The following is a 24,406-nucleotide window of genomic DNA, read 5'->3' on the forward strand; positions in this document are numbered from 1 at the left end:
GATTAGTGATGACATTTTGAAAGACCGGACGCTTGTCAGTGTCTTTAAAATTCTCTACTTTTTCTTCCTTGTCTGATTAAGCCCCAGGGTGAGATGTCAGAGGCAGTTCCCTACAAATGCAAAAGCAGTAGAAAATGTGATTCCTGGCTTGTTCGTCAGATGAAAGTTCATCCTATTTTTTGTTTGCAAAGGAAACAGTAAGTATGGCTGTCTATTGACCAGATCTAGCACAGGTAACAGCACCTCCTGGACCTTCTTCTGGGCAGGGGAAAAAAAAAAATCTTTTCTTCCTTCATTCCGGCATTTTAGCAGGCTGTGAGACATGAAACAAATGTCTTGGCAGGTCTCCAACACCCGTTGACGCCTGGCATCGTTACTTCCCTATCTTAAGGAATGCTGCTTCAGTCCACTGAAGGTTCGAGCACGTCCTAAATGGGTTCATCAGTTGATGGTGATGGACCTGCCGAGTTTCAGCATCCGTGCAAGGACAGGAACAACTCTCATTGACACACATTGATACGATGCACAGTCGGTTCCCTTATTCTTCCACTTGTGCGGTTATATACATTTTCCATATCTGTACACATGATCACGCTTATTCGGATAGGCTACAGACATAAATCACACGCTATTTACACGCCCCACATTCCCTTATGATTGGTAACTATGCACTAACACCAATAGCAACAGGCCGCCTCCACGTCCTTGAACACATGTTGTTTTTGCTAACCCACATCATGTGCACTCTCAGAACTTTCTCAATGGCTATTCTTAGCTGTCTTTTCCAGCGGCCTGTTCAGTTACGCTGTTTTGCTTAAGCAGCCTAGTCGTGCTAACTCTCAAGCTACATCAACCCCAACATGGACCCGAGCATATGCAGACATGAGCTGCTTCTGTATTTGGACATTTCTGTTTATTGTCTTTACACACCAGTTTATGGCAGTGCTGTAGAGATTTATTTGAATGACTCCAAGATACTATGCATTTTACTCACAGATTGACTTACAAACCTTAGAAAGAGGTCAGTGTCGTGTGGATTTGACCTAATATCTTGCTAGAGCTAGTGAGCAAAACAGAGTAAGAAATATTTTTAAGAGTTAGTTGTATTTTGCTTCTCTTGAAAGTATTTGCCACTGAAGTCTGCATCAACCAGTTCCTGCAGAAGTTTTGCATAATCCAAACCAGGCTTTTGTTTCTGCTTCAGTAGTATCCTTTCAACCTGCTGAATGCATTTTAATTGATTTGGGAGGATTATATTGAAGGATAAAGTCAGTCTTTATTAGCAAGAGGAGAACAATAGGTAATTAAAACAAAAAAGCCAGCAGTATTTAATGTGGGAGCGAGTGCTTTCAGTAGTGTTAGGTATTCTGTGGTGGAAAAGTAAAATACCTGTCAAAAATGTGCTGATTACAGCGGCTCGCCCAGAGCTAAACTCATTGCAGTAAAAACTCCTGGACCAGAATGGTGTGCTGTTCATGCTGTTTGCTTCCTGAGTTTTTTGCAGCATGTAAACCCAAAGCCAACAGCTGTCAGGTCACAAGCGGCTGAAGAGGTGTGTGGCGAGGCACTGCTGAGCTGCAGGGCTCCAGTCCTTTGGAGGAGGTGTCAGCCGGGCCCTGGCAACGGCGACCGGAGCATGGAGGAGCTGAAAGCATGGGATTAGGAGAGCTTACATCCTTTGACTTTGTACCGGATCATTGGATTGAAATCGCTTTGATAGCTGCTTTTTGAGGATTTTGCAGGGTTGGTTGTTTTTTGATTTGTTTAGGGTCTTTTTTTAAGTCTCTGGAACTATGCGCTGGGCTTCATGCCCTCTAGTTTTATAGTAACACTAGTATTGACTTTAAAGTGGAAGTTCAGACCATCAAGCCTATACTTCCCATATCAGCGGGGTGCTCCTTCATGGGGCACAGAGTATCACCTTCAAATCAATATCAAAGAAAGAGACTCTCTTCCCCTCCCTTCCCAATGTGATGCAGTTGCTTTGGGAACAAAATGCATTTCTTGCATGAGCAGCTCCATAGGTCCTTTTGTCAATATAGCTGGGTTTGTGAAAGTGGTTGGGTTTCCCCCATCCATCAGTAAAACAAGGAATCTACCTGCAGCATACTGTAGCTCTCCTTCCTTCCCCTGTTCTCCCATCTCTAATACCCTAAAAACTAAATGGACAAACCACTTTTTGTGCTTTTAATATGTAATTACTAAAATGACACAAATGTTTAAAAAGTCTGTTGATAACACAAGGGAAATGGGAAGATGTTGATGAACCATGCTGCACAAACCTTCATTTACTTCTATGCAGAATATGTATTGAAAAATATCAGGGAGGGAGGCTTTAACTAAAATATGCTGATGATAGCTAGTATTGGGTGTGAATGAGACCAAAACCCAAACCATTAAAGTCTATTTTACAGGTAAAACTGGGCATTACATCAAATCATCCATGCTTGAAAGCTATATAATATGTTCTTTTTTTTTTTAAAGTGTAGCATAGGATAGTCATAGATATCAGAGTATGGGACAAAATTTTTTGGACAATTCAAAAAAATCTGGGACTAATTTTTTTTTGGACAAAACCAGTCCCCATTACTGTTGTTTGGGTGCATTTGACTCCTCTTAATGCATCTGTTGGCACCCAAAGAACACACTGATCAGTGCAGCCTTGTCATCTGTTGGGTCCCCAGGCCAGCAGATAATGAAAAAGACCTGAGGACTTATTGACATGGATAAGCCATGATAAACCAAGTAGTTATTCTTATCACAGAATCACAGAATGTTCGGGGTTGGAAGGGACCTCTGTGGGTCATCTAGTCCAACCTAGGGTCACCTACAGCAGGCTGCACAGGACCTTGTCCAGGTGGGTCTTGAATATCTCCAGAGAAGGAGAATCCATGACCTCTCTGGGCAGCCTGTTCCAGTGATCTGTCACCCTCAGAGGGAAGAAGTTCTTCCTCATGTTCAGATGGAACTTCCTGTGCTTCAGTTTGTGCCCATTTCCCCTTGTCCTGTCACTGGGCACCACTGAAAAGAGTTTGGCCCCATCCTCCTGACACCCGCCCTTGAGATATTTATAGGCATTTATTAGGTCCTCTCTCAGCCTTCTCTTCTTCAGGCTGAACAAGCCCAGCTCCCTCAGCCTTTCCTTGTAGGAGAGATGCTCCAGTCCTCTCATCATCCTTGTAGCCCTCCGCTGGACTCTCTCCAGGAGCTCCTCATCTTTCTTGAAGTGGGGAGCCCAGAACTGGACAGAGTACTCCAGATGGGGCCTCACTAGGGCAGAGTAGGGGGGGAGAACCTCCCTCGACCTACTGGCCACACTCCTCTTGATGCATCCCAGGATCCCATTGGCCTTCTTGGCAGCCAGGGCACACTGCTGGCTCATGGTCAGCCTGTCGTCCACCAGGACACCGAAGTCCCTCTCCGCAGAGTTGCTCCCCAGCAGGTCCGCCCCAAGCCTGTACTGGTGCCTGGGGTTGTTCCTCCCCAGGTGCAGGACCCTGCATTTGCCCTTGTTGAACCTCATCAGGCTCCTCTCTGCCCAACTTTCGAGTCTGTCCAGGTCACGCTGAATGGCATCACAGCCTTCTGGTGTATCCACCACTCCTCCTAGTTTTGTATCATCAGCAAACTTCCTGAGGGTACATTCTAACTCTTCATCCATTTTCAGTATAATTCAATTTTCAGTAGTAGAAATGATATTTTGTGGTGTTGTATCTCTCCCCCAAGATTCTCTTTTAATTGACCTTGTTTATTTGGACTTCCGAAGTTCAAATATGAGCCAGAGGAGAGTAGCAGCACTGAGAGCAGCCTCTTAGGAAGATATGATTCTTCTTTTTTTGCCCCTTAACATCAGGTATTTGTAAGCTCATGTAATAGTGGAGATTTCCAGGGTAAATATTTTATGATGTGCCTATCTTGGATTTAACTGCAAACTCTTTAAGGAGGGTTTAGCACTATTCCACTATGTATCAACAAATACAGTTAGCAATGAAGAGGTTTTTACATGCAAATCACTCATGTTTACTGAACAAACTCTCTCAATGAGCTCCATTTAAAAAGAAAGAAAAGAAACAAAAAGAATAGAAAGAAGAGCTTAGAGGTAGGTCCTGCTAGTGCTCAACCTTCTGGACCGTTCAAGGTCCTGACAAAAATTTTCCTGTAGTGAAAAGCAGCAAGATATGCAACTCGAGAGCTGAGGGGTCTGAGACAGCCGTAGTTGAGCTTGTTTATGTTCTACGTACAGTTCCATCGCTGCCTTTTCTCTTTTATCTAAGGAAATTGCACGAGGTTAGCAATTTAGCTTCCCCACCGGTATTCTTCTGTACCTGACTTTTCAGTTCATTTGGCCTCTGTGAGCCAAGTTTCAGCGACCAAAACAACTGCCAAGATCTGGGAATACTGTGGGGATTTTTCTTAATTTTTTTTTTGGTATGCTATATGTCATTTCCGTGTCAGGGAGAAATGAGAAGGTTTTTAGTGGATGAAGTAGGTAACATGCCATTAAGGAGTTTTTAGAATAAAATAACTGCTTTAAAGACATCAGGCACAGTGGTTTTGCATTATCAATCAGCTAATGCCCTAAAATTATGTTTACTCACTGGGTTACCACTTACCCCATATATGGCTTTCTATCTGTTAATGAGCTCGTGTTCTTTATGGGCAGTAAAGTATTCCATCAGGCCTCAGAAATAAGCGTCTTCAACATCTTTGAAGATTATTGAAATCAGGTAAACATAACAGACCCTAGATTCTGTAGTTGTCTGCATTCTTGCATTGTTGTTCAAAATGCATAGAAAATGAAAATAGACTTTCTCATTTCCTAGTAGAAGAGTGCAATGCAAATAAGTTTTGTTTCTGATTAATGTAGCTTAAACAAGGGATAAGCATATAACACATGCAATCAAAAAGTGCATAGGGTTTTTACAGGCTTGGGTTTTGCATGTACTTCTGGAGTAAGAGTTATAATGTGACTTCTTAAATCCTCTGCTTTGTCAGAACATCGACATTCCTGGGTAGAAGGGTTTACCTGTTTAAAAAAATCTCTTTGCTTTACCATTGAAGCCATGGAAAAACCACACTTAACTTTAAGGAAGCCAAATTAACTTGGCTTTACACATACAGAGCAGTAGCCTAAGATGATGTGTAAGATAAGGACACTTACTTTCTGTTTGAGCTGCTAATGCTTGTTCTAGTAATTTAGGAAATGATGTAAATATAGCAGGCACAGAGTTGGACAAAGGCTTAGATTTGACATACTGTGTGGCGTGCTACCCAGCCTGAAAGATTTCTGTTTTGTAGTCCATAGCTGCATCTGTAAATACAGCTGCTCATGTGCATCTCATAATTAAAAAGTCCCAAATTTTGAATCTGATCTTACAGTGGTGAAAACTGATCTCATTATCCTACTGTAATTCTTGCAATAAAAGCAAGTCTTCAAGTTAAAATCTGTGTGAGGAGATACGGGTTAAGGAAAGTTTGTGGGGAGCTCTTTTACCCCACCAGCATCTGCGTTAAACGTGTTGATGTGGGATAAGTGTTCAACTTAAATTAGTCAACAAATTCACTTTCATATCCAATGAAAACTGAAAGACTTGGAGTGAAATTATTTTTGCCTCCTAATTAAGGGGAAAAAAATAGAGACAAGAAAAAACCCTAAACTAAAAACCAGTCCCCCTACCCCCAGAAAACATCTATTTTCATGTAGAAAGCCAGTTGCCTAGTAGGCATTTTTCAGGGACTAAGATCACTGGAGGAAATTAGTATTATATAAATCGGATGTGCATTTGTGATCTAAATAATTTTTAAATATTTTGCATAAATTAAAGTATGCATAATATGTGCATAATTTCATCTTTTGTAAATGGTGTTCCCTTAGTTAATGATTAAAGAACATGGCTCAGTCCTTTGATTTTGAACAATTAAACCGTCCATAGCTGCATCTATAGATAGATACTCCTTAAGCTCAGCAAGGGGACAGGAGCACGCCCTAGCACTTGGCTATGATCCGCTCCCTGTTTTTGGTTACTTAAGAGGGCTGTTCAGTACAGCGTATCAGCCTATATGAATGCTATCAAACAGCTTGAACAAGTCAGATTATTTAATTAGCCCTATTAAGACACTTCTATTCTTATAACTTATTTATGAGTGCTCTTGCTAAGCTTAGAAGGTCCAGCTTCAGATTTCAAGAAGTGTTTTCATCTCATGTTGTGCATCTTAAGGAGTTATACCGTATTCAACTATGTTTTCATCCTAAGAAAACACAAAGGGGCCCTGAAAAGCAGTTGAAGTTGGGTAATACACTTCTGCACTCCTGGCCTGGAGGTTTCAGGTGTAGGACATTTACGATGTCCATGCATGATGGACATGTGCTCGATTTCCAAAACATGTTGCGCACCTTTGCCTTAGACCTCTGATAATCCAGAGCGTGGTTATTTCTTTTAACACCCATTTTGTTTCTCTCTAGGTCAGGAATGTTCCCCAACTAGACTACTGTAAAATGAGTATCTTGCTTCATGTCCAGTGCTGGTAAAACATAGGTGATGCTTGTTTGGAGCTAGGTACTCCGTCACCATTTTAGTGAGATCCACGCACTTTGTGTGTTTTTTATCTAGATTTTTTTTAGAGGAGCAGGAAATTATTTGATGAAATAACTATTGAAATTTAAATCAAATATGCAATTTCTTACCAAAAGAAAAAAAACTTTTAAAGCAACTGTGTCCAGAATCTGATACCTGTGTCATGGTTGTACCTTCGCAGTGTTTGAGAGGGCTCTAATTTCATCACAAGGGTGGGACTCCTACTCTGCTACCCTCAAAATTAAATTCATTTGCAAAGAAAAAATATGCTTTAAAGTGCAGAATTTTCATGTCTGAATTCAGTTAATGGGCTTTTCCATTCTGGCTAAACTACTCCTGACTCGCTTGGAAGAAGAAACTTCCCAGTTACGGAATTACTTTGTGCTTTTGTAAAAAAACTTCACTGGTGGTAAGTGCTGGCTTGTGGCTTGAAGCTTTTATTGATGTTCTGGTGTCAATGCAGAAACTGAATTCAAAAAAGATCAGTCCCAAGGTGATGCTGAAACAATATATGGATTTGGAAGCAAGGTTAAGGTGTTCTGAAAGCAGAGGGTATCTGTGCGAGTTATGGTTCCATCCAAAACTATCCCAAACAAATGTAGTTTGTGTAAATCCAGGTGGATGGCGTCTGCCAGCTCACATGTCAAGATCTTATCCAACTTCAGTTGCAGATGAATATGCAAAATTGCATCCTCTTACTTCGCAGAGAAGTCCATATATGCGCGTATGTCATGAGTAAATTATTTTAATAGTAAATAAGGCTTTATTACTTTTGCTCTTGCTTTATTGCATTTGCTGCTCTACATTCAGTATGTACAGCATGGGCACAATATAGCTTGCATGCTAGCTAGTGCATTAGCAGAAGAAATGGTAACTGTGTTCCAAGACTATAATACTTTGATATTGATACTGTTAAATCCAGGAGGAAAAAAACCCTAAAAACCCAACAGTTGTTGCATTTCAGGCTGTGGTACAAAGCCCAGGAAACAATAGTTTATAAATGAAGCAAATTTAGTTCTGGAAGGTACCAAGAGGAAACAAAATTAATATGGTTTCCAAAGTACCAGGGTTTTTCTGGAGTCAGCTTTCAGGTTAAAACAGAACTGTGAGCATATCAGGATAGCAATATAAATAAATTTAAAAAACGGAGCATAATAAAGAATGTAAAAGATACTTGGCATAGTATTTTAGTATGGAAAATGCTGATTAACTTTGCACATAGGTTTAGGCAACACTGAAAAAAATTCCATTCCTTGCTCCACAATTAAATACTGAACAGTACACTGAAATAACATGGAATTAGAAAATTGAGATAAATTTAATGTAGATTAATGTTATTTTGATAAATGTGTTGAATAAACTGCTCAATGTACTAGTCTGATTTGCCTACGTATATAATTGTCTAATAGAACAGATTTATGCATGGTGCTAGAGACCATTGCATGCTGTAACTGCAGCGCTATGATAAGTAGAAGAGTCTTGAAGAGACAGGCCTGACATGGAGCAGAATAGAAATTTGTGTAAGTATAAAAAGAAAAAAATAAACAGTCTAGTTTAAAATGAATCTTTCACTTGCCAAGTTAACACATCGTAATATTATGCATGTTGCATAGAAGTTGCTGTAGAACCTGAGGAAGATCTCATATGCATGATGTGCCATTTTTTCCTGTTGACATCAACTGCAGTAGGGAGACACCAGCTCTTCCTGCAAACCTGGCCTTGTTCTCCACAGAGGACTGAATCACTTGCCCAGGTTTTCAACCTCTTTCTGGTGGAGGTGAACCAGCAATGACTGGGCCAGCCTGCTGAAGTTGCTTTGGATTTGTCTCACAGTACATAAACTTCACATGAAAAGTCCTCGTACTTAAGATTCACATACAATTATCTCCTCCTCAGGTGGCAACTTTTTTATAGCCCCTATGACCTTTGAGTGGCATCACCCGAGATGTGCAGTAGATGGTATGTACCATTACTGGGCTACCTCCAGCTGAGATGCCTCTGAAGAGGTATGGGAGAGTACTCATTGAGTGTTGTTTTACCCGTTCTACAACACAAATTTGGAGTCAACTATGAGAGAGGTTTTCATGTAAATAGCTTGAAGATCCAGCAGAACCTATTTAATTTTGTTATTGGAGAGCTTAATGGCAAAGACCTAGTAATCTATTGCCGGTGACCTGGCCATCAAATATATCTCTGTTATAAGGGAACCCTATATGTTACCTTAGATGAAAAACAGGTCTTCTCCATCTGTGTTGGTTTTCCTTTCCCACTTGCTGCTCGGGAAGCCTTTTGCACAAGAACATTATGAGGCTCCCTATACTTTGTCTTGGCTTTCTCATCCTTCCCTAGATATGTACCCAATGGGAAAACAGAGCAAAATAGTCTCATTTAGTGCATTACACTGAGTTGAGCACATAGTTGTTTAACTTAACATGCCCCTTCTGTTACTTTTGCCATTGTGGATCCAATCAGTGCTCCATGTGAAGGAGATGATGTGATTTGTGTAAGGTCGGTAGGGAAGCACAGTGCTGCTCCTCTATCCGGGACACCTCCACTGCTCACGAACTGCACGAGGCATTTTTGAAGATCATAGAATCATAGAATGCTTTGGGTTCGAAGGGACCTTTAGAGGCTATCTAGCCCAGCCCACCTGCAATGAGCAGGGACATCTTCAACTAGACCAGGTTGCTCAGAACCCCATCCAACCTGGCCTTGAATGTTTCCAGGGATGGAGTCTCCACTACCTCTCTGGGCAACCCCTTCCAGTGTTTCACCACCCTCACTGTAAAAAATTTCTTCCTTATATCCAGTCTAAATCTACCCTCCCTTAAAGCCATTACTCCTTGTCCTGTCACAACAGGCCTCGCTAAAAAGATTGTCCCCATCTTTCCTGTAGGTCCCCTTCAGGTACTGGAAGGCTGCTGTAAGGTCTCCCCGCAGCCTTCTCTTCTCCAGGCTGAACAGCCCCAACTCACTCAGCCTTTCCTTGTAGGAGAGGTGCTCCAGCCCTTGGATCATTTTTGTGGCCCTCCTGTGGACCCACTCCAACAGGTCCATGTCTTTTCTGTGCTGAGGGCTGAGAGCTGGACGCAGGACTACGGGTGGGGTCTCGCCAGAGCAGAGTAGAAGGGCAGAATCACCTCCCTCGACCTGCTGGCCATGCTGCTTTTGATGCAGCCCAGGATATGGCTGGCCTCCTGGGCTGTGAGCGCATATTGCTGGCTCATGTCCAACTTTTCATCCACCAGTACCCCCAAGTCCTTCTCGGCAGGGCTGCTCTCAATCCCCTCATCCCTCAGCCTGTATTGATAGCAGAGGTTGCCCCGACCCGTGTGCAGGCCCAAGCACTTGGCCTTGTTGAACCTCATGAGGTTCATGCATGCCCATTTCTCAAGCTTGTCCAGGTCCCTCTGGATGGCATCCCGTCCTTCTGGTGTGTCAAACTGCACCACTCAGCTTGGTGTCAACTGCAAACTTGCTGAGGGGGCACTCGATCTCGCTGCCTATGTCATTGATGAAAATGTTAAACAGCATCAGTCCCAGTACAGACCCCTGAGGGACACCACTCATCACCAGCGTCCATTTAGACATCAAGCTCTGGACCACTATCCTCTGGCTGTGACCTTCAAAGATGAGATTGAGGAAACAGTACCATGGCACAGTGGGGTTGGAAAGGAACTTCCCTGGGCACATCTGGAAAATGAGGATGAAAAGAGCTATGTGTTACTGGAAGTTTTGGGTCTGTGCAGTTAGATGGATCCCCGGTAGAATTGTTTGCAGGCTCACTGCTGAAACCATCAGTCTCGGTGTTAATCACCATTTTTTCTTGTCATCTTCCATCCTTTAGCACTCTTGGGGAAATGGACAGGCCAAGCACCACTCAAATTCTCTTAAAATTAAATTGCATTTGGTATACATCCTGTCCTGTCAGAAATATTGTCCAAAATAATAAGTATAATAAGTATTTTTCTTTTTATTTGCTGTTTCTGTTGAAAACATCATATCTTGGAGGGTTGTATCTCCATGCCTTCCTTCCCTTTCATTGTCAACACACTTCAAAATTGTGGAAACTTGTTTTCCAAGGAATTAGTAATAAAGAAACCATGGAAGTGTGATACTGTCAAGCTGAAGAAAGGTGAAGCTCATGGCCTGAACAGTAGTAGCTTCTGAGTGGATTTTGTATCAGTGCACTGCAGGTGCGTGGCATTAGTTTGAGCTAATTCTTCCAACTTTATTCATCAATAAGACCAATATTTTTCATAGGTAAGTTACATATGAAAAAGTGGGTATTTTATTTTTTTCCTTTTTTTTAGTTTTTAAAAGCTTGATACATGTAGCGTTGGGTCAAGGCACATACAAGACTGGCCAAAGGGCGTACAAAGCACTTTGGTTTTTAGTTGAAGAAACAAATGATTATGGCAACAAAGAGTGGCTTGGGGTTTAAACATGAAATAGCTCATAGTGCAGTAGGAAGGCAGAAAGAAACATGTTACCTTACAGATTTACCAAGGAATTTCTGGACAGCTGTGACAGTAATGGGCAGTATTCCTGACTGTAATGGCAGTATACTGAACACACACCTGTATACTGTTTGAGTATACGCTTTAAAATAGCTGTATTCTCCAATTATCTGTTTACCTTTGTGACTACAGTTTTTGAGACCTTGCTTATATTGCCTTTTTTTGTCCTGCTCTTTTTTCTTATGAAACTGCACTTTCAGCCCTTGTTCTGTTCAAAGCAGTTTCTAAATGTTGTCCATGTGCTCCTGCCCTTGCCTCCCAAATGCCTGTGACCATCCATCACTGTTCTTTCTGTCATAAACAGACTACTGGTTTTGATAACCAGAAATCTATCCCTAAACCATACCTACCCCCTTGGTTTGTAGAGCTTAGCGCATTTTTTAAAATTCTTTGTTAGGAATTTGATTATGGTTTCTTCCAGGGATCAAGTTTTTTTTTTTGACATGTGTCAACATCTTCAATGTCATGCATGTCATCAATTTGATTTTTTTCTTCTAAATTGGATTTCACCATTCTTGAATGGATGTATCCAGACAGCTGATATTGCCCATTACTACACACATTTTTTGTTTATTGAATATTGTTGTGGTTTACAGATTTAATAGACCCAACATTGACAGTTCTGCGAGTTTTTGCAGCTAATTCTTGATCTTCCCGATTTGCCAGGTTCAACGTTATTTTATTGATACCAAAGTGAAAAATGGCCTGTGCTTACACTTACAAGGATCTCAGATGAATGTTGTGACTGCTCGACATGGCAAGAAAATTCACTTTCACAGTCAACAAGTCATCTTACTCAGTAGAACAAAAGTTAAATGATCTGTAACTCCAATATTAGCAAGGAAAATACAGTACAAATTACTAAAAAATACTAAAATATAGAATTGTGGTCAGGTATCCCCACTACATTAATCGCAGCAGTAGCCTGAAATTTGAAACTTTTAATAAAAAGTTCTTAAATATAAATTATATGGCAAATGTACAGTACATTGCTTTGTCAGTCTTTTAATCCAGTGTTTTGCAGTAGAATAGCAACCGTTGTCAGTCTTTTCTCGTTTTCGTTAAAAAACAAAACTAAAAAAAAAACCAAACCAACAAAACCCAAACCAGTCTTTCATGTCCTTCAGTATCATGAGTGTGAATGATCAGAATCTGGAATACCACTGTCTCTGTAGCTCCTGTTACTACTGCTTTCACTGTGGCTGTTCTTGTACAGATTCATGCCATTAGGTGGGAAAATGGTATGTATTACAAATTCTTCCTTGGACACTTGGTCATTGGTTATTGGTATCATCTGAAAAGAAGTCTCCCTGATTTCTAGGATGGAATTATCCTTCTTGGTTCCCGCTTCGGCGTAGTCGTCTTTTCTCCGGCGTCCCTTGCTGTAGGCGCAGTTCCGGGAGAACAGGGACCCGTTTCTGTGGATGTACCAGCAGACCAGGGCCAGCAATGCTATGGCTACCAGCGCCACTGCGCCGCCAATGATGGCGGCCAAGGGCAAGCTGGAGTTTTTGTAAGGTTCTTTCTCCTGCTCCCGGTTGAGGGTCGTGGTAGGGTTGTACATCTTAAGGGGTGCCGTCTCAGTCTCGATGCATTCAGGCATTTCGTTGGAGAGATAGATGTTGCTGGTTTCCATGGGAACCATGCATACACGATATGGCGATTCTGGTTCGAGAGCTGTGAGCAAATAGTCGTTTCTGTCACCTCTAACTATTGTTTCAGTTATAGATCCAAAGGCAGGGCTGTGACCCATCTTGAGCCAGCTTAGTCTTAAAGCAGTCATTGGTAGTGCAACCTTCCAGGAGATATGAATAGTCTCCGTGCTTACGGACTTCACAAATATTGTAATGATTTTGCGTACCGGGCTTGCTGTGGTTCTGTAGTTTTTATTTAGGTTGGGAGTCTTGATGTCTGGTTGTTTGGTCACAGAAACCGGCCAGTGTCCCTGGGCCGGGTATAATGTGTTTGGTATTGCTGTAGTTATTTGGATGGTGCTTATCATGTCATCGTCCTTACAATCAAATAGTTCCATACTGAGGTCTTTGATAGCCATTCCACGTACTTTTTCTGGTGCCTGACACATCAGTCCACGCACGTTAACTTTTAAAGGCAATGACTGTAACCAGTTGCGTACCCATTTCATTTTGCACCCACAGTGCCAAGGGTTGTTGCGAAGAAAAAGTTGAGTTATGTTGTCCAGGTCATCAAAGACGCCCTGAGGTAAATTGCTGAGGTTGTTATTGGACATGTCTAGTCGATACAACTGCCTTAAGTAAGAGAAAGCATTGGGTGGCACACGGTTGATGTGGTTTTCTTGAAGATAAAGCTTTCTTAGGTTTGTTCCTGGCAAATTCACCGGTGCGGCTGTGAGCGAATTGCGGACCAATGACAGTTCTGTAAGATTGACTAGATTCATGAAGACTTTGTCTCCTAATCCATGGTTATTTAGAAGATTTCCGTCTAAAACAAGGCGTTTTAGATTTGTAAGGTCTTGAAGGGACAGCTCTGAAATCGTCGAAATACGATTATCATCCAAGCGTAGTTCTTCTATCATTTTAGGCAAACCCCAGGGAATGGTGCTAAGGTGATTTCGAGAGAGAAAAAGAAGTCTGAGATAGATGTTGTCCCGGAAGGCTCCATCCTCAATGCTAACAGCGGAAACAGAATTATCATCCAAATGCAGTTCTTCTAGATAAGGAATTTGTGAAAGTGAATCATAAGTAATGGTCCTTATATTATTCTCCTGCAAATGCAGTTCCTTAACGTACTTAGGGAGGTTAGTGGGGAATTCATCTAGGCTGTTGTGGTATAAATATATCCTTTCCACCCTAAGCAAATTCTTCAGTTCTGAAGGAATCCCAGCATTATTTATTTGATTGTTCTGAAGGAAGAGGGTAGTAGCATCCTCTGGGATTCCTGTAGGAATAGACGTCAAATCGCGATCATTACAATATATGAAACCCACATCACAGCGACATACTGAAGGGCATGGTTTGGCACTAGCAGAGTAAGGTGCCATGTCAAGTAACAGCCCTATTTTAGTCCAAACTAGGAAGATGCTCCAGGTTACACTAATCATGGTCAGGAATGATGAGATTTGTATACAGTTCTGATCTTCAACAATCTAAAAAAACCAAACAAACAAAATTATCCAGATCATCAGTCAAGAAACTGCAATGAAAATTCAACTTCAACATTACAGACGACATCTGAAACATGCGTATTGAACTAAAATTCAAGCTCGTAGACACATTTTACTTTCTTTTCCTTACTTCAATAATTGTACTACTTCTTCTACTAATTCAATTAATAGGTTATTCTGCATAGTAATTGAAAATAATATAATCAAGTATGTCTGATCTATGTGTTGTTTTGCTTAAGCAAGAAGGCTTTTTCTAAGGATTTCTTCACATTTCATGTGTAGAGACAATCTTTGTTTGCAGATACCAGATACAGAGCTGAACTCACACCAGAGTTCAAGCAAATAATTTTGTATTTGAAACAAGTAACTCCTAAGCCAGCTAACTACCCAGGAGCCTTTAAGTGAACTGTAAAACCCTTAACCAAACCCACAAGTTCAGCGGTAGCTATTTTGGATGTTTAAAAAAGTCCTAATGACAAAGCACAACATGCAGACAAAAGAGCAAAGGCGAGCTGAAGACTACTTTCCCAGTTTCTCAAGTGCTCAATGTCACATTGTATATCTTACAAATACTGTAGCCTGCTTTTCTTGGGTTCTGAGCTGGATTGTTTAGAAAGGTGAACATAAAAACTGGTAGGTAGCTAACAGCCTGACGCAGCTGTTAAAGCAACGGCTTTTGAGTTGACTGGATGGTATATTTCATTACATTCTTAATTTCATGTTTAAATATTTGTCATTCTCAAAAGTCAACTTACTACTAAGCAGTACACTAATAAGAGACTATTAGGCAGGTTTAACCACATTTTCCCAACTTATTAGTTCAAACTGTGCAGGGTAGGATAACATAAATTAACTCTTGAGACTGGAATTGTACTTTGCATTAGTAGTATGTTTGTACATTGAGCTCAGGTAATTAGCATTTTTATAGCTTTTAAGACAACATAATTCAATTACCATTGTAATTAGGGTTGTGAGAACTTCTGCAAGATGACCTGTGCATTAAGCAGTGTCATGACCTTTTCTCTTGTGGGTTCATATATTAATTGAACTTTATTCTCTGAGGAACAAAAAGGAAAATAAATGAATATTGATCCTACCGTATTTAAAAGTATGAGTAAATTTTGTGCTTGAGGATATCCAGTAAAGGAATGTCTTGCGAGTCACTCTTATGGTTTACTCCATGGAGCTGTGTTTTTCTCAGCGGCGTTTACTCAGACAGTCCTCCTCGGTGGTGTGTGTTTCCTGGCTCCTGGCATGATACTTAATGAGCATTCCAACTAAGATTTATCATGGTACGTAAGCACACCAGGCTGGGGTGTAGAAAAGCTTCAGCTTCCCTCTAGTTTTGTCCTTGTGTAAAGTCTGTGAATGAAGAGCCTCTTTTGTTTGGTTTAATACCTTTAGGAGGAATTACTTTCTTTGTAACTGTTACAAACTCTTCTGTGCAGTGTAGTAGTTGGAGGTGGTAACTTCAGTGCCGCGTGATGGAAACTATTCATTATGCTGAGGCTTGAAGGATGGTAGCCTCTTCAGGAGGTCAGGAATGGGGCTGCTTTTTCTTGTTCAGAACTATCCAATTATAAACTTTGTACAGTAGCTACATCCTGATACATCTACGTCTCTTTGAGAGAACCATTTTCCGACTCTCACTTTTTAACACTTCTTCCAAATTTGTAATGCAGGAAAGAATTCCTCTTGTGCTGCAAGAATATAAATTACTCTACTGTAGAAATGCTAGGCAATTCAGATGGTTTTCTTCATTTAAAAACAAACAAAAAAATTATTTCCTTCCCAGAAAACTCCCCTTTTAAAGCTTTCCTTGACCTCTTAATTTCCTGGAAAAGTAAAAACAAACAAAACCAATTTGAATTAATAACAACTGGTGGACACTAGTATTCAGAGTTGTGTTGCATCCCCTATATAAATCATGCTATGCTTATTGTATACATGACTAGCACATCTTGTTTTCCCAAAATATCAGCATTTCAGCAAAATACAGAGCTGTTTTCTTAAAACATTTTGCTCTTTATAGTCTCATGTTACTGCAGTTTTGCTGAAACTATATTTTCCTTTCTTTCAGTAGAAAATAAAGACATCCTGAATTGACAGACAGTAACAAAATGTTTGTAAATGATGTTTCCCACCTGATTGTGGCCTGAAGAGGCCAAAATGGTTGCTTGCTTTGTGATCTTGGTAAACTGAGGTAGATGATGATCCTCTCTTGGGTTTAAATGTAAAAGGAGCTAATTAGCATTCAGTAGTTGCTGAATGAAAGGGGAAACATTTTTGCTAAAATACTGTATTAATATTTCACATTTGTAACATGTTGATTCTGAATTGGGGACTAGCTTAGGCATTTATATTAACTTTAACAGAGATACACATGTGGGTTTTGTCCATGAAATACGCTCGATTTGTGGTCTGAACTTTTAAGCTATTGTATTTGTCACTTTGCACAGTGGAATTGATGTTTACATTAGCATTTTATCTGATTTTTCTAATTTAAAAAAAAAGAAAAATATTTTCAGTCTTGACTGTTCCTGTTTCTTGAAGAACTCTAATTATTTCGTTTTTTTTGAATGGTATTTTTAACTTTGGCTACTTCATCACTATTGCAGAAAGTATCCAGTGTGTTCCCTGAGAGCATGTAGGCAGCATGTCTGAAACAGAAGTGGTTAAATCTGAAATAAAAAAATTCTGAACGTTTACTTGCTTCTCCCTTTTGTGACTGCATGTTGTCCAGAGAACTGAGCACAATCCTCAGAACTGAAATGCTAGGAAGAAATGGCACGCTGAGTAATGCTGGCTTAGCTCCCTTCCTATGAGCTTAACTACAGTAGCTTCTGGTCCTTCATAAAATATTAGACCTAAAAAGAAATAGTCCCCGTTTTAAAACTCTTTGTCTTTTGCAATTTGAAGCAGGTCCCTCATGAAATAGATCAGGAGTACTCCTACAGCAACAGGAAATATGCAATGATACAAAATTACTGACATAGATACAAATCATGCTGCTCTTTTTCATAGAAAAATGTTGACCATTAGAAAAAAAAAAAGCCCCCACTTTAGAGATGGTGTGGCTGTCTAGTGAGGGAGTGGTAAAGCCTTTTGTCTCCTCATACTGCTTTCATGTTCATCTAACCTTTGTTTTTGCACCTTGTTTTCAGCAGCTGTATAATGAAAATAGTAACTTAAAATGAGACTTTCCACTGTGGCATAAGTAAGTATTTTAACACATGCTTTATCTAAGGTGAAAACTCAATCTGTGAGGACACATGTTAGAATATAAAGGAATGCATATTTTTTTGGTAATTTATGTAATTTGGGGAATTATGCAATCAGTATGAAATGGAACAAAAAGGCTCTGTATTCTTGAAGTGCCTAGTTTTCTTGGTTTGTATTACTGAAGTGTTTGGGGAAAGAAGTTCAGGCTCTATTCCTAAAACTCTGAAATAAACAAATGCTTAACAGCTGTATAAAAAATGGTATCTCTTAGGAACTAATGTGAAGTTGTGATTGAGGGTATTTTCTGGAATTGTATTGTGAAGCAGGAATATAAATTTGTTCAATAGGCCTTTGAAGGCTATTGTAACTTTAAGTACTTGAAAAAAAAACCAACAAACATAAATTTTCTTTAGAACTTTTAGAGCTGTAAAGAACATGTTGGTATTAAGCAAAACAGAGGCTCTAGTATGCATACATTACATATATAAATCCACACATAAGAAAGTAAGTTCATTTGTTTTACCTTCCTAGCATAAAAACTATTTCCCCTTTGCTCCATTTAATACTCATCCCTTCATTTATTGCCGCTATTATAATAGCGATAATGCGTAGGATTAAAATGAAAGCACTAAAGCTCATTAAGTTCTTGGAATTTTTTTTATCCCTTCTCTCAAAAATTACATGAAAACGAGAGAGAAAAATAAAAGCAGGTCTCTTTGGAGAAGATGACACTGTTTCAAAAATGTGGATTAAGACTACACCCCCCACTCCCTTTTCTAAACCTAGAATAGTTTTCTTCAGGTTTTGATTGTTTGATATCTCACACTTCCCTTGTATATCTCAAGACACATAGCTGAAAACAATGTTTTTGCATATCAAAGGCTCCAGTGATCTGTCTACAGAGAAGAAGGGAATCCCGCTGCCATGCTCCAACTTTCCCCTTCTTGAGCTGTCTCTAAATATTCCCTGACATCAAGTCATTATAGCTGATCCGGCAGGATGAAAAGAAAAGTGACCCCCACTGGTACAGACACTGTGGCCAGGTTTCTGCAACATGAAATTCAGAGGCTTCATGGACACATGGTTTTGAAAGAAGCCATTACTTTTAAACAGAGCAGATTTAGAAAATATGTGCTAAAATTCTTTTTTTAAATGCAAAAATGACTTTTTTCGGTAACTGAAGTAACGTCGGAACAAATGAACAGCAGCTTTTTTGCTTATCTTTATTCCGAGTTGAATGTTTTCATGAACTCTGCGGAACTGCATGGTTAAATTACTTTTTCTGGGACATAGTGTAAAGCAAGTGTATTACTACAGATAGCGGTAATGTGTGAGCCTTGCGCATGTACTTATTGCTGCAGTACAGCTAAGCAGGGGGACATCTTATTTTAAAATGTTCAAAGTAATTTGCGCTACACAAGAAAAACGTACCTAAGAACATTGTATTTACTGTAAGGTAGGGAGTCTAGCTGCACTCCCTGTCCTGCAGGCAGACAACAGCAAAAATAAACGAGAAAAAAGAGAAAAAAAGTTTCGGTATATTTGAAAAGTTGGGAGTTTTTCCAAAAATGGTGCCAAAGACATCTTTTCTTTCCAAGCTGTGATAAAACGTGAATAAAATCAAGACCTGCCTCACTCGAGGTCACACAATGCTTATTTGAATTTCTAATCTACCTCTGTGTTCTCAGGCAGGAACTCTCTGGTAGTTCAGTGGCTTCTTCCAAACCATCAAAGTAACAGAGTTGAGTGGAAACAACTCAGTATTTTTAGGCTACAAATGACAAGAGTATCATTTAAAGTTAATATTAGCATATACATACTTGATAAGCCTAACAATTTTCCTTAATCAGTGTACTCACATTTCAGAATTACCTCCATATTTGTTTATAATGTGAAATGTATCAGAAACATAGAAATGTGCTTATCTTCTAAAATACTTGTGAAACCTGTTGCATATATTGCCAGTTGAGTTTACAAAGGTCATGCTGTCTCTTAACTAGCTTCACCAACTTTTTTTAAAAAAAGAAAAAAGTTCCACAGTGCTAATCTACACTTAAAACAATGCCCATACTTTGTTTTCTTTAAGTGTATTACTCAGGGTTAGCTGATAGTGACAGCAAAATGCTTTCTAAGCACCCTGTCTAGGAGCTGCAATTTCCACGATCATCGTATTTCAGGAAGGTGCCCCAGTCTTTTGTTTGGTGTTAGGCCAGCAGGAGGTCCTCTAGCTGTCTTTCCCAAGGGGTAAAGAACACAAAGGATTTTGTTAAAGTGAGAGTGAGCCCTTCAGTAAGGTTGTATCTCTGTGTTTTGGTGAAGTTTGGGGTTTTTTATTTTCTTCTGCTAGAGAAGGCTTTATTTAATTGCAGAAAATTTGCCCCTCCCTTGTGTTGAGTAGTAGTTGAATATAATACTGCTTTTGTCTTCCTAGTTCTAACTCAAGTGTCTTAAAAAAATGCAAATTTTCATGTGATCTTCCCTCAAATGCAAGTGAATCTGACTTAGAAATGGATTCTGAGTAGAAGCTTGACTCCACGCCTAAGATGAACCAAACCAGTATTTGCTGTGGAAACAAACTAAGAAATGTTCTCTTCTGAAGTTTACTTTTAAAATCTTTCCTGGTTTTGAAGATGCTAGTTTGAAAAGGTCGAGACTATTATGCTATTCCTCCTCACTCTCTTGTTTTGACTACTCTGCTTCTGCAAAGGTTGCACCTTAAAAAAAGCACTTTGAGGGGGAGTGTTTTGCAATGCCTTTTTGTTTTGTGTTTTAGGGCTCCTTGAGTTTAGCCAGTTAATGGCTTCTAGGTTTTCTTTTGAGAGCTGCTGCTGAGGTAACTTGCCCATGCTTAAAATAAAAGTATCAAGAACAAATGCTGCCACTGTTTCAAGGTAAAATCTATTTTTTTTCCTCTCTTGACAAGTTTAGGTGGAATTATACCTGATAGGGAGTTCCTGGCACAAAAACGTTAGGCGTGTAAAAATATTTCTTAAACACTGGATAAAGTTTCAGTAGTTTTGTTTCTTTCCCTTTTAAAACAGTTGTTTGCTCATGTCCTGATTATTAACATTTGCTCCTCAAAATATAAGACTTTAAAAAACATGAAGCTGTAAGATTGGTTGAATTCTTACAGCACATGAAAGGAAGAACAGAGACTGTGATGATATAATGTATTTACTGAACATGTTCAGCCCTACGTGATTTTTTTTTGTCACGTATTAGAAACAAATGTAAGCAATCACTTATTAATTCTCCTCCGCATTCCTCTGCTTTGAAGTGATTAAGGAAAAAACCTCAGAAATAACTCGCCATTAGCATCCATGCTTCCTGCTAGGAGACAAAGATGGCCATCTACCAACTGAAGCCACTTCAAGTAACTGCAATGCAAAGTTTGCAAACTCCAGCAATTGCTTTGATTAGTCACCATCACCTTACATAATCTCTTTCAACTTTTAGCTCTTGGTTACAAAGGAAAAATAAAAAGAAAAAAAACACAACAACCCAGAAATGCATCTTTATTTTGTTCTTGCTCTAAAATGTATACCCGTTGTTTCTGACGAGAAAAGCTTGCTGTGAGTTTACTACAGAGTTTTTTGCCCACTGGGGGGTGGTACATGCTACAAAAACTGTGCTTTTAAGAGCCACAAGTCAGATGTTTTTTGCTGCTGTCCAGTTTTCTCTGCTTTAATTACAACAAAGTCTCCTGTTGAGAAAAACAGAGGCAGCCTCCAAAGGAGGGAATTAAAAAAAAAACAAAACACCACCTCACTCTTTCAGAGTTTACAGAATTTCCCATGCTGATTATATTAATTACAGTATTTATCTGGTCGTTCTCCAGGTAAAATGGTATGCATATACAAAAAAAAAAGAAAAAGTATCATTTTAAATATATGCCGAGGGTTGTCAGTTTCTGGTATAGAGGAGGAGCACAGAAGGCAGGAAAAACCACAGCTTTTAGAAATGATTAAATGTGGATGGAAAAACAGAAAAGCTTGATAGCAGCATGAATAGAAGGATTAGAATAACCTCAGTCTATTTTACGATAATTGGCTTTCTATAAACCCAGGTATACCTTTTGTTTATGAAATACTTGAAAACCAATCTTAAATCGGGCTGCATTGTATGGCTTTGGAATAAATTAAAGAAAACTTGAGGGTTTTTTTTTTTTCTAGGAGGGAGGGAAGGGCACCAAAACCTCTTAAATATGACCTAATGTGCGGCATATATTGACAAGGAAAACACATACTGATCTTTCTTTTTTATAGCAGAGAATTCTTTTCTTTGTACACTTGAATTGACAAATGCATTTTTCACTGTAATTCAAAGAAATGTTCATTAAGACGCTATATCCCCAGGCAGTAGATGGTGAGCATAACTGATGCTTCTGTCTTTTTGGGCAGTGTATTTTAGGCAAGGAAATTGGGGTCAGGATAATGAATTGGGGTTTTTTTTACATCTGAAAATTTTCAGCCTCTTCTTTCTATACTTTTTCTCTGCACAGAGGATTTACATGGAAGTGCAAAACGTGAATTTAAGTGGCAGTAGAGCAAATGCATTCAGCTGATGTTCTTTCACAGGAATACGATTTAATTATAAATTAATTCTGCATTTCAGCATGAATCTGGTATACAAAATACAGCACTGCACTCTGTTAACTGACCAGAATTGATCCTTTGAAGGAGGGAAGCAACTTCAGTCCCAATTAGTAACCCATGGCTAACAGCATTCCACGAATTAGTTAATTACACGCACTCGTCACCGCGTTTGCAACACTCCTCACAACTTTGAGTGGATGTGCTAGGGTTGCGTTCAAACCCCTTTGCGGTCACAGAAGTTAAAATTTTGGCTACCTCAAAGAGCAAGACTGAGCCAGAGAGGCAGCTGTCTGTGCAAGAGCAGAGCTTTTATTTGCCAACGGGGGCGATTTCGAAAACTAGGTAGGAACCAACCAACCCCCCCACACATCAGTAAGCCGCGCCTGGATGCTGTAAGCTATGGCAGGGGCTGGGAAGCAGGACTGCTGCGGTGAGCGGCGGTGCACTGGGAAAGGTAGGGACACCTGGGCATCGCCGTTATCCACCAAGTTGCAGCTCCGAATGGTGTTGGAACGAATTGGTAAAACGAGAGACTGGCACATCCAGCGGCCGCGGAACGGCTTTCGGGGCGAGAACAGCGTAGAGGTGAGGTATGCAAACGAGTAAGTGGATGAAGTATTTATTTGCGAGCCGTTTGTAAATGCATTTGCTGCGCTTGTCCGCGGGCAGACAATCACTTAATCAACCGAAAACAGCAGAAAAGTTGATTAAAACTCGGCAAGGACCTTTCCAATGCCAGGAGGATTAGAACCCCGCTCTTCTTCCCAAAGAAAGTGGGGCGGTTTTGAGGGAATTTGGGCCTGTTGCATTCTTTCTTAACGTACGTGCAACCATTTTGTTCCCCCATCTCCTCGCCCGCAGACTTTGTGCGTGAGGAGAGGCAGCGCTGGGGAGGGTGCACAACCACTCTCCCCCCCCCCCTTTTTTTCTTTAAAAAAAAAAAAAGATACGCAGCGGCGGGTGATGGGGGGTGTGTGGTTCCAAACCAGGGGCGAAAAGCGCGGCAGGGGCAGGCACCTTCCCCCCCGTTAAATCGCGTGGCCGGGGTCCCGAGGCGGCGGGCAGCCGGCGGCGCTGCTCCGCGGGTCCCTCCGCCCGGCGGAAGGCGGGCGGCCGCGCTCCCTCCCGGGGCCGGGGCAGCACTCGGGCAGCACCGGTACGCGGCAGACGGGCGGGCGAAGGCCGGATCCCCCCGCCGCAGGGCCGTGCCCGCACCCCGGGGCTTGGGAGAAGCGGGAGGGTGGCCAAACTTCCCGCCACGTCTTCCTCCTCCAGCTCCGCACCTCCCCCCCCATACACGACCCGCGCAACTCCCGCGGAGAGCGCGTTTTTCCCCGCACTTACCTGCGGGGCGCGGGAAGTGGCGAGCGCGGCCGCCGCGGTAATTCCACGGGTGGGTGGGGAAGGGCGCGGGGACCGGGCGCTTCGCTCGTGTAGGGCACCCGCCGAGCTCCCCGCGCGCTCTCAAGTCGCGGCGGCAGCGCGAGCCGCGGGGGCGTGGCCAGACGTCATCGGGGGCGGAGCCGGCTGGAGGGGCGGGGCGGGGCCCGCTGCGTGGTCACTAGGGGGAGCAGGAGGCGGCGCCATGGTCGGGCCGGGGGGGGGGGGGGGCGCTGGCGCGTGATCGTTGAAGAGAGCGGGGGAGGAGTGTTTCTCGGTTGTTATTAATTTTTTTTCTTTTTCTTTTTTTTTTTTTTTTTACCGGCAGAACAGCGGCGGTGCCGTTGCTGGCCGTGCTGGGAGGGAGGTGGGTGCCCCCTCGTCTTTTCAGCGCTGCGAGTTAAAGCCCGAGTGACTGCTTTCAGTTCCCCGGTGTCGCTTGGGCTCCCAACAGGGCAGGCAACGCTGGGAAGTTAGTTCTGGTCGCCTTCGCCTTGGTTTTGGCCCAGAGATCAGGGTTGGTTGCAAGTTGCACAAGTCCTTTTAAAAGAAAAATATGAATAAATTGGTGCTCCTTTCCTCAGCAAGCAAATGGTTGTGAGCATCATCCTCCAAAAGAAGTGGCCGAGCTGTAGCACCTTGCTTGAGGCATCGCGGGCAACGGCGGCAGCTTCAGGAGGTTTAAAGGTTTGCTTGAGGTATTAGCACTTAATCCGTTTAAAATCTGCCAGTGGGTAAGTGTCGCCTGGTTTCCGTGCTCCACCCAGGACGGCGCTCACTTGGAGATACCTTATCCTGCCTGGCGAGATGGAGATTGAGGATGAGTGAGGCCTGGCTGGTCTGCAGGGATTTTTTGTTGGAAAATAACAGTAGTTATAGAATAAGCTAGAAAATACGCTCCGCAGGTGTTTTTTTCATAAAACCTAGTTTCCCTTTATTCATAGCTTACTAACTTACACAAATAATGTTGGG

General features: G+C 41.3%; 2 protein-coding genes across 10 annotated transcripts in view; one reads left to right on the forward strand and one right to left on the reverse strand.

Moving 5' to 3' along the window:
• Nucleotides 1-24,406, forward strand: part of MACROD2 (mono-ADP ribosylhydrolase 2) — a 975,983-nt gene that overhangs the window by 92,852 nt on the left and 858,725 nt on the right. The window lies entirely within an intron of this gene.
• Nucleotides 10,244-23,532, reverse strand: FLRT3 (fibronectin leucine rich transmembrane protein 3). Of its 3 annotated transcripts, none has more exons than XM_075413504.1 (3): nucleotides 23,399-23,532; nucleotides 15,335-15,937; nucleotides 10,244-14,219 (listed from the first exon to the last, which is right to left on the reverse strand). In XM_075413504.1, the coding sequence occupies exon 3, from the start codon at nucleotides 14,172-14,174 to the stop codon at nucleotides 12,225-12,227; it is 1,950 nt and encodes a 649-aa protein (XP_075269619.1). In that variant the 5' UTR covers nucleotides 14,175-14,219; nucleotides 15,335-15,937; nucleotides 23,399-23,532; the 3' UTR covers nucleotides 10,244-12,224. The 3 variants fall into 3 exon arrangements, with proteins under 3 accessions (XP_075269619.1, XP_075269618.1, XP_009932520.1); XM_075413503.1 differs by having other exon boundaries at nucleotides 15,335-16,072; XM_009934218.2 differs by lacking the exon at nucleotides 23,399-23,532 and having other exon boundaries at nucleotides 15,335-16,642.

Source organism: Opisthocomus hoazin, chromosome 2 (genome assembly GCF_030867145.1).
Source record: "Opisthocomus hoazin isolate bOpiHoa1 chromosome 2, bOpiHoa1.hap1, whole genome shotgun sequence".
NCBI lineage: Eukaryota > Metazoa > Chordata > Aves > Opisthocomiformes > Opisthocomidae > Opisthocomus > Opisthocomus hoazin.